At 41.5% G+C, this 17,686-nt stretch overlaps 1 protein-coding gene across 1 annotated transcript; it reads left to right on the plus strand.

Moving 5' to 3' along the window:
• The first annotated feature begins 978 nt into the window (after positions 1–978).
• Positions 979–17,520, plus strand: LOC124132017 (RING finger protein 215-like). Its single transcript, XM_046495591.2, has 10 exons — positions 979–1,269; positions 3,504–3,650; positions 4,461–4,532; positions 5,862–5,947; positions 6,798–6,852; positions 7,302–7,400; positions 9,896–10,015; positions 12,664–12,786; positions 13,336–13,438; positions 14,365–17,520. The coding sequence occupies exons 1-10, from the start codon at positions 985–987 to the stop codon at positions 14,397–14,399; spliced, it is 1,125 nt and encodes a 374-aa protein (XP_046351547.1). The 5' UTR covers positions 979–984; the 3' UTR covers positions 14,400–17,520.
• Positions 17,521–17,686: the final 166 nt, after the last annotated feature.

Genomic DNA, 17,686 nt, shown 5'->3' on the forward strand with positions numbered 1-17,686 from the left:
CATATCTTGATCCACGCAATTGGCATACGATGACATGCATCAACCAAGTCAGCGAGCCTGACCACCCGATCCCGTTAGCCGCCTTCTACAACAAGCAAAGTCGCCTTTTACGGCAAGCATGGTTGCTGAAGACCTATTTCACCCTGGATCTTCACGGGTAACCAGTTGTTAATCATTTGTTTGAAAAAGGTACAAGCACCCAAATCGTAATGTCGCATTGAAAGAATACAAAAGTTGAAATCCAAGTGAACCCCGTGTTTGGTAAATAAACATATAGAAATACTACTGTACACACCTATATATGCGGAGTAAATTGAACAAAGCGTACATATATTTTATTACTACAAAAAAAAACGTATAGAAAAATTATTCAAGAAATTCCTGCCCAAAACCTTTTTTTAAAAATTCTTTGTCTATCAGCTTCAAAATCAAAAACCAAAAATTGAAATTGTGGTTTTTTCCAACCTACCGACATGACATGGAATTTTGGCCCAAAAAAGTCTGGCCTTACAGAAAAAAAGTTTGCAGGGTCGAGAGGCATCGAACCATACTATTTGTCGATCTGTGCTCTTGTAAAGAAACGACAATAATTCAACCCTTTGCACTCGATTCCGCCTTTCTTGCACTTCGACCTGCCGTGAGTCATGAAGAATCATGTAGAGTCATGTTGTGGCATGTAGATCACAGAGAAACCATTTTGCAGACGTGTGTCATTTGCATGCCTTTGCATGTGTTTGTGACGGGTGCCAACGGTGGGGCCGGATAAGCTTACCTTTTCGCGAACACCTGGCGTCATCACTATTTGATAGTGGTTCAAACGACTCTGGTTAGCAGAGATTTCTTATGAATTCAGACAGGGCTTTTTCGCTTTTATTTATTCAATACATGCAAGATGTGTCGAACGAAGATCGAAATCACAATGGAAATTTTACAGAACAAGGGAGACAACTGCTATGGCAAGGATAAGGGCAAATCAAAACAAAGATGGCTGACATAGCCTGGATTCTTATACAATGTATATTCCTGTGCGTAAAATATCCTAGACGGAATGGATGCTGTGCAATATTTACAATTTATATTATATTACTCACTCCTGTGTTAGCCTCTTCCAGCAAAACTGCTGGAATTGAGTTCAGAAAAGTGGAAAAGTTCGGCTCGAAGAGAAGCATATCTGGCGATGCCGACACAGTGTCGAGTTTGACAGCTAATGTTCGTGGATGGCTGTCGGAGGCAGGCGGCGAGAAGATGGCGGATGGGAGGGTACATCTGGTAGGTTTTGTCGATGATAGTATGTTTACGTGCTTGTTAATATGTTCGTAGTAACTGATCAGCAATAAATATGGCTTAGCCGAATGTTTACATATTTTGGAAGGGAGGTAACTCTTATTTACGACCATTCCTTTGCGTACTGGGAAGTACTAATGGAATGTTGGATCGAGTGTATAGTTTTCATTGTGTTATTTTAGAATCGATGATAGGTAATATGTTTGTAAATTACAATCATTGGGAATGCAAACCTGTATCCAAGTTTATCATATTGGAGCAACGTCTACATGGGTTGGCTAAAATGATATTCTTGTTTCTCAAGATTATTTTTCACACTGACTTGATAGGGAAGGAGGAATTTATAAAATTTGATATTTTTGGCAGGTTATAAATTTATGAATTTGATAAAAGTGCACTTGATTCTTATGTCCCATAAGGCCACGCTCTCTGTCGTCCGAAGTCCAAGAAAGGTGGAATCCAGTGCAAAGTGTTTCATCTTGTTTATTTACAAGCATGACAAGAGCACAGACAAATACTCTGGTTCCATGACTAGCAGTTCATCAATGGCACTTTCGCTTTCCTCTCATTGCCCATGAACCTATTAGCCAGGTGTCTGTGAAAATCTCAATATATGCTGCTCACGCTCGCCGTACATGGCTGTGTATTGGTTAATACATTATTGGGATATATAAGATATATAAGATAGCTACACGATAAATCACAAAGAACAATGAAGAACGAAGCGTGGTTTATTTCCGATAAAACATTGTTCTGTCATGACATCATTTCTCGAGATTTGAATATGCGCTCACAACTTAATGACGTCATATACTGGATGACATTATTTTTTAGAGGGAAGTGGGTGGTAAGTTGTTCCCCACAGATGTAGCTGGGCTACACAGATAAATGCAGTGGCTGAACGATTGCATCCAAAAGTGGGAGAGATATGACTGATAATAGGTATTTTGAGAAAAGGTACAGATAATAGACGTGAGGATTGTGAGAATATGTGGGAAATACCAAACTTAACCTACCTGTTCGTAAAATGGACTTGTCCAACATGGTTTGTGCCCCCCCATGGTCTATTCTCCCTGCAGTGTTTTGTTGTACGATAAACAACTCCCACTCGTCATTTATTTCTTAAATAATTGTACCCCACATGGCCATATACAATAAACACTTTTGCTGTGCTCTAAATATGTTACTTGCACATTATTTTGTTCAAATTAGGATTTGTTATGTTCTTATTTTCTTAGAAACGCTAAACATGCTAAAGTGAGAGGCACTCAATGCGATAATGTATGACCTTGTATGACTTACCACTGGTTCTCTTATCACTGACGTCACCTTGACCAAGCCTTCCCAAAGTTTTAACAATGACATGAATTGGGAATTCTTAAATTCCAAATTGGGAATTTTAACTGAAATATCCTCATGACACAGGCCTCTGAGTGAGTGAGTGAGTGAGTGAGTTGGGTTTAACGCCGCTTTTATCAGTATTCCAGTTATATCACGGCGTGTCAGCTTAATGTGGGAGGAAAGCCCGAAGTGATGCAGGTCTCAGACGTTTACCACTTCGGTGAAACCCACGAGCACGGGTATGGTGCTGACAAACCTAGAAACATAATCTGGGCGAACCGGGATTCGAACCCACAATCATAGGTTTCTGGCGTGCCCAAGGGACGCAACTCTGCACAGCGAATCGCGGCGCCTTAGACGACTGGGCCACCCGTGCCCCCGCCTCTGAGTGGGTACAGTATGATTGCATTGGAGAAACCCAAAACCAATAAAGATGAGCAACTCAAACCATTGTTTAAACACATGTTATAAACTGTTTTATTTAACATGTTATAAACTGTTTTATTTAACATGTTATAAACTGTTTTATTTAACACGTTATAAACTGTTTTATTTAACATGCTATAACTGTTTTATTTAACATGTTATATACTGTTTTATTTAACATGTTATAAACTGTTTTATTTAACATGTTATATACTGTTTTATTTAACATGTTATAAACTGTTTTATTTAACACGTTATAAACTGTTTTATTTAACACGTTATAAACTGTTTTATTTAACATGTTATAAACTGTTTTATTTAACATGTTATACACTGTTGTATTTAACATGTTATGAACTGTATTATTTAACATGCTATAAACTGTTTTATTTAACATGCTATAAACTGTTTTATTTAACATGTTATAAACTGTTTTATTTGGTCTGCGTCAGATTGAAGATTCCTGCGGCCATCAGGATGAGAAAAGTTTCGCCCGACTTCCAAAAGACTGGGTGGGGGTCCTGTACTACGCTGATGACATCATCGACACCATCACGGACAACGGCACTGCAACCAACTGTCCACATGTGCTAGACAGGGTAGGACAACAGCAACACAGATCACAAGTTTTGTCTGACAAATGATACATTCTGTTGCCATGGAGTCATCGTAATTAGGATATAAACAATATGTTGTTGTTATTGGGTGTTAGATACAGGTCACTTTCACTGGGACAATTTTTTTAATTTCTGGGCATGAAATACTCAATAACCATGACAGCCATGATAACGCCCCAATACACATTCAATTAAGACATTGAAGTGAGTGAGTTGGGTTTAACACCGCTTTGAACAGTGTTCCAGTTATAGCACGGCATGCGGGCTTAATGTGAGAGGAAGGTTCCAAGTGATGCTGATCTTAGATGTTTTCCCCTTTGGGGAAACCCATGAGCCCGACCTGGTGCTGACAAAGTTAGAAACATAATCGTAACGAACCAGGATTCGTTCCCAGTTTGTGGCGTGTATGGTGCTGACAAACCTAGAAACGAATTCGAACACCCAATCATAGGTTTCCAGCGTCCCCAAGGGAAGCAACTCTGCACAGCGAATTACAGCATCTTAGATGACTTAGAGCCATTGTGCCCCTATTGACCTGGTAATTACACAAATTTGTTTGTAAGTTTTTGTTGCATTCTCCTTATTACATGAGTCAGATATTATTGCAGAGTGTAGCAGTCAACAAACAAACACGAAACAAGGAATAACAATAGTCATCATGCATATGAAAAAAAAAATTGGGTACTGATTTTTATAACTTTTATAGCTGACATGGGGGTAACTTAGGAAACTGGGGTAACGCAGCTTCTTTTAACAGACCTTATTGTTTTATTGTTGTTTTCTTGTGTCCAGGTGAAGAGTGCTCTGATGTTTGGTGCTTCAGCGATCATCATCCTAACTCTCAACCCCAAAATATTCAAGGAGGTAATGACACTGTTAATTAGGTTGACCTGATGTCATGGATGTCAGGCTTCTCAGGTCATCGTCAGTACTTCATGGGTGCGTGTGCACTACGTTCCTCCGTCACCCGGGAATACATTCCGAAGATATGCAGTGTGACAGCATGTAACTTGTCTATTTTCTGTTAACAAGGGAAATGAGGGTATACAGTGATAGTAATCAGCACTAGCCCTACAGTTCAAAAGGAGTGAGTGAGTATGGTTTTACGCCACTTTTAGCAATATTCCAGCAATATCACGGCAGTGGACACCAGAAATGGGCTTCACACATTGTACCCAGGAGGTGAATCGATCGAACTAGGGCCTTCGGCGTAATGATCAAATGGTTTAACCTCTAGGCTACGTCAACACCCCGTATCATAAGGACAAGTAGAAATTTGCCATTTTTAAGGGTTTTGCTATATGTTGTCATTATAGAGATGTGTAGACTAAAACTGTTGGTTCCTATGGCTGTGCCTAAGTCATGAAAATCAAATGAACCCAAATTATCTGGCTTGAACTTTGTGTGAGACCAACAATACCCAGTAGCTTGATACTGAAGCAGTGTGTTCAGTGGAGGCTGCGAGGCAATGGCACTAGGAATAGTACCGATATGATCTGACAGCTCGTTGGTCTGAGCATTCACTGCTTTCCCTCTGGCTGGAACCAGGCTGCAATTTGATTGGTTGGTTAAATATAGACTGCTCAACAAGCTCCTGTTCTGTTTGGTGAGGATAGGTGAAATTGGTTTTAACGTTGCGTCCAAGATTATTGCACTTATATAGCGACGTGCATGTACGTGTGTGTGTGTGTGGCTGCTTGTACTAGTCCGGACTGATGCCGATTTATAGTGCTAGCACACTGAGATACCATGCTGAAGTTTAACATGAATACCCCACTCAGACACAGTATACTGACTCCGAGCCGACCAGTCCTTGTTTTAGCCCCTTTATACCGAGCGCCAGACAGGGTAACAACAAGTACCATCTTTTAACGTCTTTAGGTATGACGCGGCCGGGGATTGAACCCCAGACCTTCCGCTCTCCGGGCGGACGCTCTACCACTAGACCACGGAGACGGTCTGTTCCATTTGGAGTTGAACAGGCTGTTGTTTGAATTTGTAGACTTTTCCGTCCAGTGTTTAACTGAACACTTATAACCATATTCATTAATGATCTATGATCTTTGCAAAACCTTTTCTTGTGAATATTTCTGAAGTTTCTGAAAAAAGTGTGACTGAATTATGTATGGATATGATTTTCTCTTTCTTTATGCAGTGGAAGAATGACAGTAAAATGAAACTTTTTTCTTTCAGTTGGATGTGTCACAACTTTTTTCACAGCCGGTTGTTATTGTTGATAACGCTGAAAACGTCACAGCTCTCCTCTCCCTACTGAGAAGGTATAAAATAACACTGTTTTCAAGGGTGGCCATCATGTGCTGTGCAGAGTTGTGTTCTTCAATTTGTTTGTTTGTTTGTTGTTTAACACCACACTCAGCAATATTCCAGCTATATGATGGCAATCTGTAAATAATCGAGTCTGCAGACAATCCAGTGATTGACATCATGATCCACGCAATTGGGATACGATGACATGCATCAACCAAGTCAGTGAGCCTGACCACCCGATCCCCTTAGTTGCCTCTTACGACAAGCATAGTTGTCTTTTACGGAAAGCATGGTTGTTGTTTAATGCTGCACTCAGCAATATTCCCGCCAAATGATGGCAGTCTTTAAATAATCAAATCTGCAGACAATCCAGTGATTATCATTCTTGGAAAGAGAAAAGTGCAGAGTTTGCATCTTTTATTTTCATGTAATGGTTTGAAAAATAACACAAACCCGTAAGAAATAACTTCTTTTTAAAAATGGATTATTGCCAGTCCTGAAGTTAAGTTGCCCCAGACAAGAATTTTGATATTGACATAAATGAGCCCTGAAAGGAACTGCCACTACTTCTGAAAAAACTTGTTAAAAAACGCTGTGGTTTTAGGCGTATGTTCAGTCATTTACGAATCAAAACACCCCATAAAACACTCTTTTCTCATGACAGATGTGCAGTATGTATAGGATCAATATTTTTGAGTCTTTAGTTAGAAGAGGTTTAACACTTTAATGTTGCAATCTCAGTAAATATTTTTATTCACCACCATAGGTGTATATCACCCTTGCCACTCCCTCCTAATCTGTAGCTCAGCTCCACTTCCTTATACCTGCATGTTGTAAAGATGTGTGTGTTTGTGTCCGCAGCAAGATGACGCTGAAAGCCCGAGTGCTCGTCAACATGACAAGGCAGGAACTCCTGGTAAGACTTAGCTCACCTGGCTGACAGTCAAGTAAGAGTGAGTGAGTTAAAGTTTAACGTCACATCGGCAATATTTCAGCCATATCGTGACGACAGTCAAGTAAGATGATGTCATGGCTTGTTTGTTCGTTTGTCCGCCTTTCGTCATCCAACATCTCAACTTCAGGTCCAATCAAGCTTCATGTGTTTGTGTTCGATATTCACCACAGCGGCCATATTTGAAAAGATATTTATGGCCATGAAATGTCATGAAATTTTGGTATGTGTTTAGTTAGTAGTGTGTCTACAACATACATGTTCCGTTTTTTAAGTAAAGTTTTAAATTTTGACCTTGTTTTGACTTGTTTTAAAATGGAGCTTTTGCTAGTTTTCGTTCCTTGTGAAAAGTGTTTAATGGCAACACTAAACAACTGTTTTGGATCATGAATTTTCTACTATGTTTCATCCAGAAATTCCCCACCCTGACCATGTGGGCGACGTGTGGGAGACAGAACGGACATGGGGGTATTGTCTGTCTGGAGAGGAGCAGTGAGGTTGGACAGGGGAAGGTATGTGTTATCCTCGTTACAGCTGTAACAATGCAGGTCAGACAGTGGTTACCAAGAAGCTGTAACAATGCATTCAGACACTGGTTACCATGGTGCTGTAACAATGCAGGTCAGACAATGGTTACCATGGAGCTGTAATAATGCAGGTCAGACAGTGGTTACCATGGAGCTGTAATAATGCAGTCAGACAGTGGTTACCATGGCGCCGTAACAATGTAGTCAGACAGTGGTTACCATGGTGCTGTAACAATGCAGTCAGACAGTGGTTACCATGGAGCTGTAATAATGCAGGTCAGACAGTGGTTACCATGGAGCTGTAACAATGCAGTCAGACAGTAGTTACCATGGTGCTGTAACAATGCAGGTCAGACAGTGGTTACCATGGAGCTGTAATAATTTAGTCAGACACTGGTAACCATTGTGCTGTAACAATGCAGGTCAGACAGTGGTTACCATGGAGCTGTAATAATGCAGTCAGACAGTGGTTACCATGGAGCTGTTACAATGCAGTCAGACAGTGGTTACCATGGTGCTGTAACAATGCAGTCAGACAGTGGTTACCATGGAGCTGTAATAAAGCAGTCAGACAGTGGTTACCATGGTGCTGTAACAATGCAGTCAGGCAGTGGTTGCCATGGTGCTGTAACAATGAAGGTCAGACAGTGGTTACCATGGAGCTGTCACAATGCAGTCAGACAGTGGTTACCATGGAGTTGTAATAATGCAGGTCAGACAGTGGTTACCATGGAGCTGTAATAATGCAGTCAGACGGTGGTTACCATGGAGCTGTAACAATGCAGTCAGACAGTGGTTACCATGGTTCTGTAACAATGCAGTCAGACAGTGGTTACCATGGAGCTGTAACAATGCAGGTCAGACAGTGGTTAACATGGAGCTGTAATAATGCAGGTCAGACAGTGGTTAACATGGAGCTGTAACAATGCAGTCAGACAGTGGTTACCATGGAGCTGTAACAATGCAGTCAGACAGTGGTTACCATGGAGCTGTAACAATGCAGTCAGACAGTGGTTACCATGGTGCTTTACCACATCATTCAGACAGTGGTTACCATGGAGCTGTAATAATGCAGGTCAGACAGTGGTTACCATGGAGCTGTAATAATGCAGTCAGACAGTGGTTACCATGGAGCTGTAACAATGCAGTCATACAGTGGTTACCATGGTGCTGTAACAATGCAGGTCAGACAGTGGTTAACATGGAGCTGTAATAATGCAGGTCAGACAGTGGTTACCATGGAGCTGTAATAATGCAGTCAGACAGTGGTTACCATGGAGCTGTAACAATGCAGTCAGACAGTGGTTACCATGGTGCTGTAACAATGCAGGTCAGACAGTGGTTAACATGGAGCTGTAATAATGCAGTCAGACAGTGGTTACCATGGTGCTGTAACAATGCAGGTCAGACAGTGGTTACCATGGAGCTGTAACAATGCAGTCAGACAGTGGTTACCATGGAGCTGTAACAATGCAGTCAGACAGTGGTTACCATGGTGCTGTAACATAGCATTCAGACAGTGGTTACCATGGAGCTGTAATAATGCAGGTCAGACAGTGGTTACCATGGAGCTGTAATAATGCAGTCAGACAGTGGTTACCATGGAGCTGTAACAATGCAGTCATACAGTGGTTACCATGGTGCTGTAACAATGCAGGTCAGACAGTGGTTAACATGGAGCTGTAATAATGCAGGTCAGACAGTGGTTACCATGGAGCTGTAATAATGCAGTCAGACAGTGGTTACCATGGAGCTGTAACAATGCAGTCAGACAGTGGTTACCATGGTGCTGTAACAATGCAGGTCAGACAGTGGTTACCATGGAGCTGTAATAATGCAGGTCAGACAGTGGTTACCATGGAGCTGTAACAATGCAGTCAGACGGTTGTTACCATGTAGCTGTTACAATGCAGTCAGACAGTGGTTACCATGGAGCTGTAATAATGCAGTCAGACAGTGGTTACCATGGAGCTGTAATAATGCAGTCAGACAGTGGTTACCATGGTGCTGTAACAATGCAGGTCAGACAGTGGTTACCATGGAGCTGTAATAATGCAGGTCAGACAGTGGTTACCATGGAGCTGTAACAATGCAGTCAGACGGTTGTTACCATGTAGCTGTTACAATGCAGTCAGACAGTGGTTACCATGGAGCTGTAACAATGCAGTCAGACAGTGGTTACCAAGGAGCTGTAACAATGCAGTCAGACAGTGGTTACCATGGAGCTGTATTAATACATGCTCGCTGACTTGGTTGATGCATGTCATCGATCCCAATTGTGTGGATCGATGCTCATGATATCAATCACTGGGTTGTCTGTTCAGATTCGATTATTTACAGACCGCAGTCATATAGCTGAAATATTGCTGAGTGCAGCGTAAAACAACAAACCTACCAACCAACAACTTGGGCCCCTAGCCTGAAGTAGTCCAGATGACACACACATGTAGCATGTTCTGACAATACTCATGTCTGTACAGGCAGATCCAGGCTTGTTCTGGAACTTCTTCTACACCATCATATTGTTGCTGATGTTGCTGTACATGATGAAGTCTCAGGGCAGGGATGGAGAATGGGGTCCGGCCAACAGAGAGCTGGAGGTGAGTTGACGTAGTTGCCGTTGCTGAAGTTGCTGCTGTACATGATGAAGTCTTCAGTCCTACTTGTACCTCTGTGATAGATGATACAATTTCAACATGATTGGAGAGAAATTAAGGAAATTACACAACAAAGAATTGGTTAACCATCTCTGGCCTTATTGCTAGCACGTGTTGTTTATGAAGGTCAAGGTCACTTGTTTTGGAAGGAAAATGTGCAAGGTGAGGCCATTCTCTTACCTAAGTTGTCAGTTGTATTCTTTCATACATGTACATGATACACATAGGCGGATCCAGAAGTTGGGTCCAGGGGTCCGCTTGTTGTAAGGCAGTAAAATTATCTGAGAGGATTTTGATATTTTGGATCCCTCCCTTTCAAAAATGCTGGATCCTCCATTGATACATGCGATACTGTTCCAGGCGTATCCTTGATTCTGTCCTACATGATACATGCGATACTGTTCCAGGCGTATCCTTGATTCTGTCCTACATGATACATGCGATACTGTTCCAGGCGTATCCTTGATTCTGTCCTACATGATACATGCGATACTGTTCCAGGCGTATCCTTGATTCTGTCCTACATGACACATGAGATACCGTTCCAGGCCTTCCTTGATTCTGTCCTACATGATACATGCTATACCGTTCCAGGCGTAGCCTTGATTCTGTCCCACATGATACATGCGATACCGTTCCAGGCGTATCCTTGATTCTGTCCTACATGATACATGCGATACCGTTCCAGGCGTATCCTTGATTCTGTCCTACATGATACATGCGATACTGTTCCAGGCGTATCCTTGATTCTGTCCTACATGATACATGCGATACCGTTCCAGGCGTATCCTTGATTCTGTCCTACATGATACATGTGATACTGTTCCAGGCGTATCCTTGATTCTCTCCTACATGATACATGTGATACTGTTCCAGGCGTATCCTTGATTCTGTCCTACATGATACATGTGATACTGTTCCAGGCGTATCCTTGATTCTCTCCTACATGATACATGCGATACTGTTCCAGGCGTATCCTTGATTCTGTCCTACATGAAACATGCGATACTGTTCCAGGCGTATCCTTGATTCTGTCCTACATGATACATGTGATACTGTTCCAGGCGTATCCTTGATTCTGTCCTACATGATACATGCTATACTGTTCCAGGCCTATCCTTGATTCTGTCCTACATGATACATGCGATACTGTTCCAGGCGTATACTTGATTCTGTCCTATATGATACATACTATACTGTTCCATGCGTATCCTTCATGATACATGCGATACCGTTCCTGGCGTATCCTTGATCCTGTCCTACATGATACATGCGATACCGTTCCAGGCGCATCCTTGATTCTGTCCTACATGATACATGCGATACTGTTCTAGGCGTATCCTTGATCCTATCCTACATGATACATGTGATACCGTTCCAGGCGTATCCTTGATTCTGTCCTACATGATACATGCGATACCGTTCCAGGCGTATCCTTGATTCTGTCCTACATGAGACATGTGATACTATTTCAGGTGTTTCCTTGATTCTGTCCTACATGAGACATGTGATACCGTTCCAGGCGTATCCTTGATTCTGTCCTACATGATACATGTGATACTGTTCCAGGCGTATCCTTGATTCTGTCCTACATGATACATGCGATACCGTTCCAGGCGTATCCTTGATTCTGTCCTACATGATACATGTGATACTGTTCCAGGCGTATCCTTGATTCTCTCCTACATGATACATGTGATACTGTTCCAGGCGTATCCTTGATTCTGTCCTACATGATACATGTGATACTGTTCCAGGCGTATCCTTGATTCTCTCCTACATGATACATGCGATACTGTTCCAGGCGTATCCTTGATTCTGTCCTACATGAAACATGCGATACTGTTCCAGGCGTATCCTTGATTCTGTCCTACATGATACATGTGATACTGTTCCAGGCGTATCCTTGATTCTGTCCTACATGATACATGCTATACTGTTCCAGGCCTTTCCTTGATTCTGTCCTACATGATACATGCGATACTGTTCCAGGCGTATACTTGATTCTGTCCTATATGATACATACTATACTGTTCCATGCGTATCCTTCATGATACATGCGATACCGTTCCTGGCGTATCCTTGATCCTGTCCTACATGATACATGCGATACCGTTCCAGGCGCATCCTTGATTCTGTCCTACATGATACATGCGATACTGTTCTAGGCGTATCCTTGATCCTATCCTACATGATACATGTGATACCGTTCCAGGCGTATCCTTGATTCTGTCCTACATGATACATGCGATACCGTTCCAGGCGTATCCTTGATTCTGTCCTACATGAGACATGTGATACTATTTCAGGTGTTTCCTTGATTCTGTCCTACATGAGACATGTGATACCGTTCCAGGCGTATCCTTGATTCTGTCCTACATGATACATGTGATACTGTTCCAGGCGTATCCTTGATTCTGTCCTACATGAGACATGTGATACTATTTCAGGCGTTTCCTTGATTCTGTCCTACATGAGACATGTGATACCGTTCCAGGCGTATCCTTGATTCTGTCCTACATGATACATGTGATACTGTTCCAGGCGTATCCTTGATTCTGTCCTACATGATACATGTGATACTATTTCAGGCGTCTCTGCGTCAGCTGGCCTGCCAAGCTCTGTCTATGATGAAGACACAGAAATACCACGCCCACATGAACACCGGCCATGATACGTGTGCCATCTGCCTTGATTTATTCTTTAAAAAACAGGTGAGAGAACATGACTGATACTTATAGTCGATCCACATTTCTCAACTATGGCATTATAAACGCAGAGTCTAGTCCAAGAGACAATCTTACTCACTGAGGTGCTATTGTTATGAAAGTGACGTAAAAAATATAGAATGACAAGTAAAAAGTAGTGTTGTTCAGCCTCTGTGCATTTGGGGATAGAATTGGTCCCCAATGGTGTGTATCGTCACTCACAATACCAATCCCTGGATTGTCTGGTCCATACTTGATTATTCACAGGCCACCGTCATGTAGTTGGAATATTGCTGAGTGTGGTGATATTCAACAAACAAAATGATGGCTGCATTGGGTTTTTCATTTATCAGTGCCCAATATAAACATCCTAATATACTGTATGTCTTATCAGTTTTCTCATGTCATAAACAACTAAGAGAAAAGAGACTGTTAAAAAAGTCTTAGAGCCATGTTATCGAATCCATTGAATGGTTACATGATTGACAAATCTGTTTGATAAATATGACCCTCCAACATTCATCAGTGCCACTGAATGTTTACTTCCTGTTACAGAAGATCCGCGTTCTTCCATGTAGTCATCAGTTTCACACCAAGTGTGTTGATCCATGGCTGGTTAAAAACAGGACTTGTCCACTGTGCAAGCTCAACATTATCGGTTAGTATTGTCTGTTTACCTTAGACATGTCCACTGTGCAAGCTCAGCGTTATCGGTTAGCATTGTCTGTTTACCTTATTCTTGTCCATTGTGCAAACTCAACATTATCGTTTGGTATTGTCTCTTTACCTTTGTGAAACAAAGGAAGATAACACACTATGCTTAATAAAATAAGGTATGTCAAACTTGGGAATGGATGTTCATGCAAGACAGGGGCGGTCGGGTAGCCTAGTGGTTAAAGCGTTCGCTGGTCACGCCGAAGTCCTGAGTTCGATTCCCGACATTGGTACAATATGTCAAGCCCATTTCTGGTGTTCCCCCCTCCCCCCGTGATATTGCTGGAATATTGCTAAAAGCGGCTCACTCACTCATGCAAGACAAATGGTCAAAACCCAAAGACCCATGTGCCAAATGTCAACCCCCAAAATTCACACGAAGGTGTTATAAAGCAGTTGTTTGTGGGTATCACTGTCATCTTCCCGAGTCAAGGGCATTAAATGACTGTAAGTCCAGTTTCCATCCTTGGCAAACTAGACTGGAATTTCTGGGCCTGATCGTAGTGACACCAGTAGCTATTACGAGTTATGTCCCTTCTATGTCCCTACTTTTGCCCAATCAGAATCCACTTCTCATATTACTTGCATTTGCTTCAAACAAAATGGTGGCGCCCAGCGAAGACAATCGATAATCAAGATCTCTATTGTAATAAAACGGGTCCTACTTTGCGAAGTGCATCATATCACATGAGCACCTTGAATAAAAACTTGAAAAAAATTTGGAAAAGTTCTGTTGATGGCATGTTGATGGTACACATACTCTTGGTAGGGTCGGGTACCCGGGTAGTAAATTTGGACTTTTCCCGTCCCTAGTATTAACAAGTGTTGTTATGTAGGAATGGGAGTCACTTTCTATCGTTCCTGTTTCAGAGCAGTTACAGAGAGACTCCGAAGACGAAGATTAACCCAACAATACCACTTTCATTCAGTGCTGCCACAAGTTGTAGATGGCCAAGACTAGATACATGATTATATATGATGTCGTCAGAACCAAGAAGGAGAGTTGTCCTCAAAAACATCGAGTCTCCCTTATACTCACAGGGTCACAACCTGACTGGTTTCTGCAAGTGCATGTAAATTTGGATAAGACTGACTGTATATGTTCCTCAATCACTGTAAGCAGAGCAATGATGAACAGCAGTGCAAGACTTCACGTTATTCTGCTTTAGAACAAATTTACAGAAAAGACTGGAAGCCTCCATGCAATGCTGCTCAAAAACAATATTGGCGCTTTTTAGGAAGTAGGCTATCTGTGTGCAACGGAAGAATTCATTGCCATTGAACCTGGAAGTGCGGTGGAGTTTGAGGGGGTGGACGTGGAGTATATGCTCGACGTCATTTCCAAATGCAAACGTTCCACCCCTGTTGTTATCGATTGCCCTGATTGTCCAGATCACCCCGTCATCAGGTTGGGATTGTTCTAAATGTATTGCTTGATTTGACGGAGTTATCTCCCTTCACTCCCTCCACAGCCTCAAGCGCCATTCCAGTGTGTGCTTCCTTTGTTCCCGCCTACTGGTACAGAAAGTGTAGGACTTGCACTGTGTGTAGCTTGCTTGAGCAGCATCCAGACATTGACTGTTACTCCCATCTGTGATCTGTTGTTTATTTATTTGTTGTGTGGTGGTTATGTTTGTAGTCTATTTGGACCAAAGCCAAAATATACTTGATTTTGCATTATCCTGACCCACACCTATTGCTTGTCTCATCTCATTTCCGAAAGGCATGGGACCTGAATAATGTGAAGCCTCTTACCAGTAATGCCTGTGAACCACGGTGGCCAGAATGAGTCATGCTATCGACTTCGGACGTACCAGATTTGACGATGGTGATCATGCATCGGCTCTCCTTGGTCTAAGTTGGGACTTCATCACCAAGATCCAGCAGCCACGGCAACCAGACAGACAATTCCACATCCCACCACACGCATCCATTCTTGGATCATAGGATACTGAGGAGTTCTCGCTGTGTCCAGCCAGAGCCTTACTCATATATCTGTCTTCAAAGATCAAGCTCCAGAAGCTCCAGAAGGCAGAAGTTAAAAAGGCTATTTATTCCTTTTTCAAGGAATCCTTCAGCTGAGGTCTCTTCACAAACTTGTCCTTCTGGGTGAGAGCAGTCATACTCAGAGCATTCAAGGCAGCAGTGTTAGATCCACTTCACCATCTTACTGTGCGATTCAAGCAGTAAATTTGAGTCAGGATAAGGTAAAATATGTATTTTTTAAAGAAAAAATAACATTTTTAATTATCCTGACTCGTACGCCATCGCACCCTCCCAGTCATACACTGATACGTGTTTCGGTTGTAGGTTTAGAGAGAGTGACGAGCCTACCTGATTGGTCACATGCTTCCGGTGCGCATGTGCAGCTAAGGTGTGCATGTGCAGCTCAGGTGTGCATTTGGGTGAGCTGTGTTTTTCCTCCAGGAACACTGTTCAAGAAGTTTCCACTACCTTCGGAAGTGAGATAAGGAATAAGTATGAGTCAGGATAGGTAGTAATAATATTTTTACTTTAAGAATTACATTTTTTGATAACATGGACCCTCCAGGTATGGTTTGGTATTATTATTGTATAATGAAAGAAAATATTTTTTAATGCAGAAGGCATGGTTAGAATTGATATCCGGTGTTTCTTGAACAGAAAGTCAATAAAGCTTTAACAATAATATTATACGTAAACTTCTGAGTGGGTAGTGTAAAACATGTTAGAATTTTTTACATCTGTTTCCAGCTGTGATAGGTCAGTTCAGGTTATGTGAAACACAAATACCTATTGTTGTCTCCAGGTGAAAAATTAGAAATATGAAAAATATAAAGTAAATAAAGCAACTAATATAGGATTGACTTTGATTGAAAAATATCATATTTCATATACGTAAAGTTATGAAAATAATATCATATACAATAATATCATGATATTAAGAAACAATTTACAATGTTATAATTTAGTTTTAGTTATTTTGAAGTTTTCCTCCTATTTCTTTATCATCATATATGTATATATCTTTGTTATGCATATTTTTATGTAAACTGGGTAGAATGCAATTTGTGAAATACAAGGCATGCCATTTGTCTTAAGTGCTAAACAAAGGGTAGATGGACAATGGTTACATTTGTGACCAACTCATGTTATTAGGGACAAGCCAAAGAGCGACTCGTGCCGCTCTCGTTGCCATTTTTACGACTCGATTCCGTCTAAGCGCAACTGGGATAGCGAAAAGATTGATTTGCATATATTTCCCCCCATGTCATGTATTCCAGATGCTATATAAAACACATCGGGACTTATTATACTGTATGATTGAACACATTTAACTGTATCTTTGGTCTAATTTCAAATGCAAGACATATGTAAAATTAAAAATTATTTATTAGGGATTCTTTGACCGAAGTACTTGAAGTCATATGCACATTCTGATTGCTTTGTCGTATTTTCGCGTATAACATTCTGTGATAGAGGGATGAGTCTTCTTGCAGGTTACGGAAAGGGATGAGTGGTGACGAATGCAATTGTCACTAACATGCAGTATGGCGGACAACTTCAACATAGTTGTCTCCCTTTAATGGTTTCCCAGCCTGATGTTCACATCCTCTCAGATATTTCTGTCTGGCATTATTGAACATTTGACAAGAATGGGGTTAATCCAGTGGAAAGTAATTTTTAGTAAATATAAAAGTAGAATATTGATCAGTTTTGTCATTGTCTGGTAAGTAATTGATTAAAACAATTTGTGCAGAGACACATATACAGAAATGTAGTTTAATATCCAGGGGAATTAGGGGATAGTTTTAGGTTAGTTATATTAATGATGAAATTCAAAATATTATAATGACAGAAAGCCCATGTCTGGTAAGGAACTATTTTGTGTGTAATGAATGTATTTGTACATGTTTTTTTGAAATATCAGGAGACACATGGTATTTGTTCAGCAACCTCCCTAGTGCATTGACTGGCTTGATCCGTGATGCAGCATTTCCCCCATGCACGTGCATGCGTGTGTGCGTGCATGCGTGCATGCGTGTGTGCGTGCGTGTGGTACATTGTGTGTCTGTGCGTGCGTACTTGTTTTTATGTGTATGTGTCCGTATGTGTGTGTGTGTGTGTGTCTGCGTGCATGCGTGTTTGTATATGTATGTGTGTGTGTGTGTGTGTGTGCGCGCGTGCGTGCGTGTTTGTATGTGAGTGTGTG

This window comes from Haliotis rufescens, unplaced genomic scaffold, assembly GCF_023055435.1.
Source record: "Haliotis rufescens isolate VD_foot unplaced genomic scaffold, xgHalRufe1.0.p SCAF_15, whole genome shotgun sequence".
NCBI classification, from domain to species: Eukaryota; Metazoa; Mollusca; class Gastropoda; order Lepetellida; family Haliotidae; genus Haliotis; species Haliotis rufescens.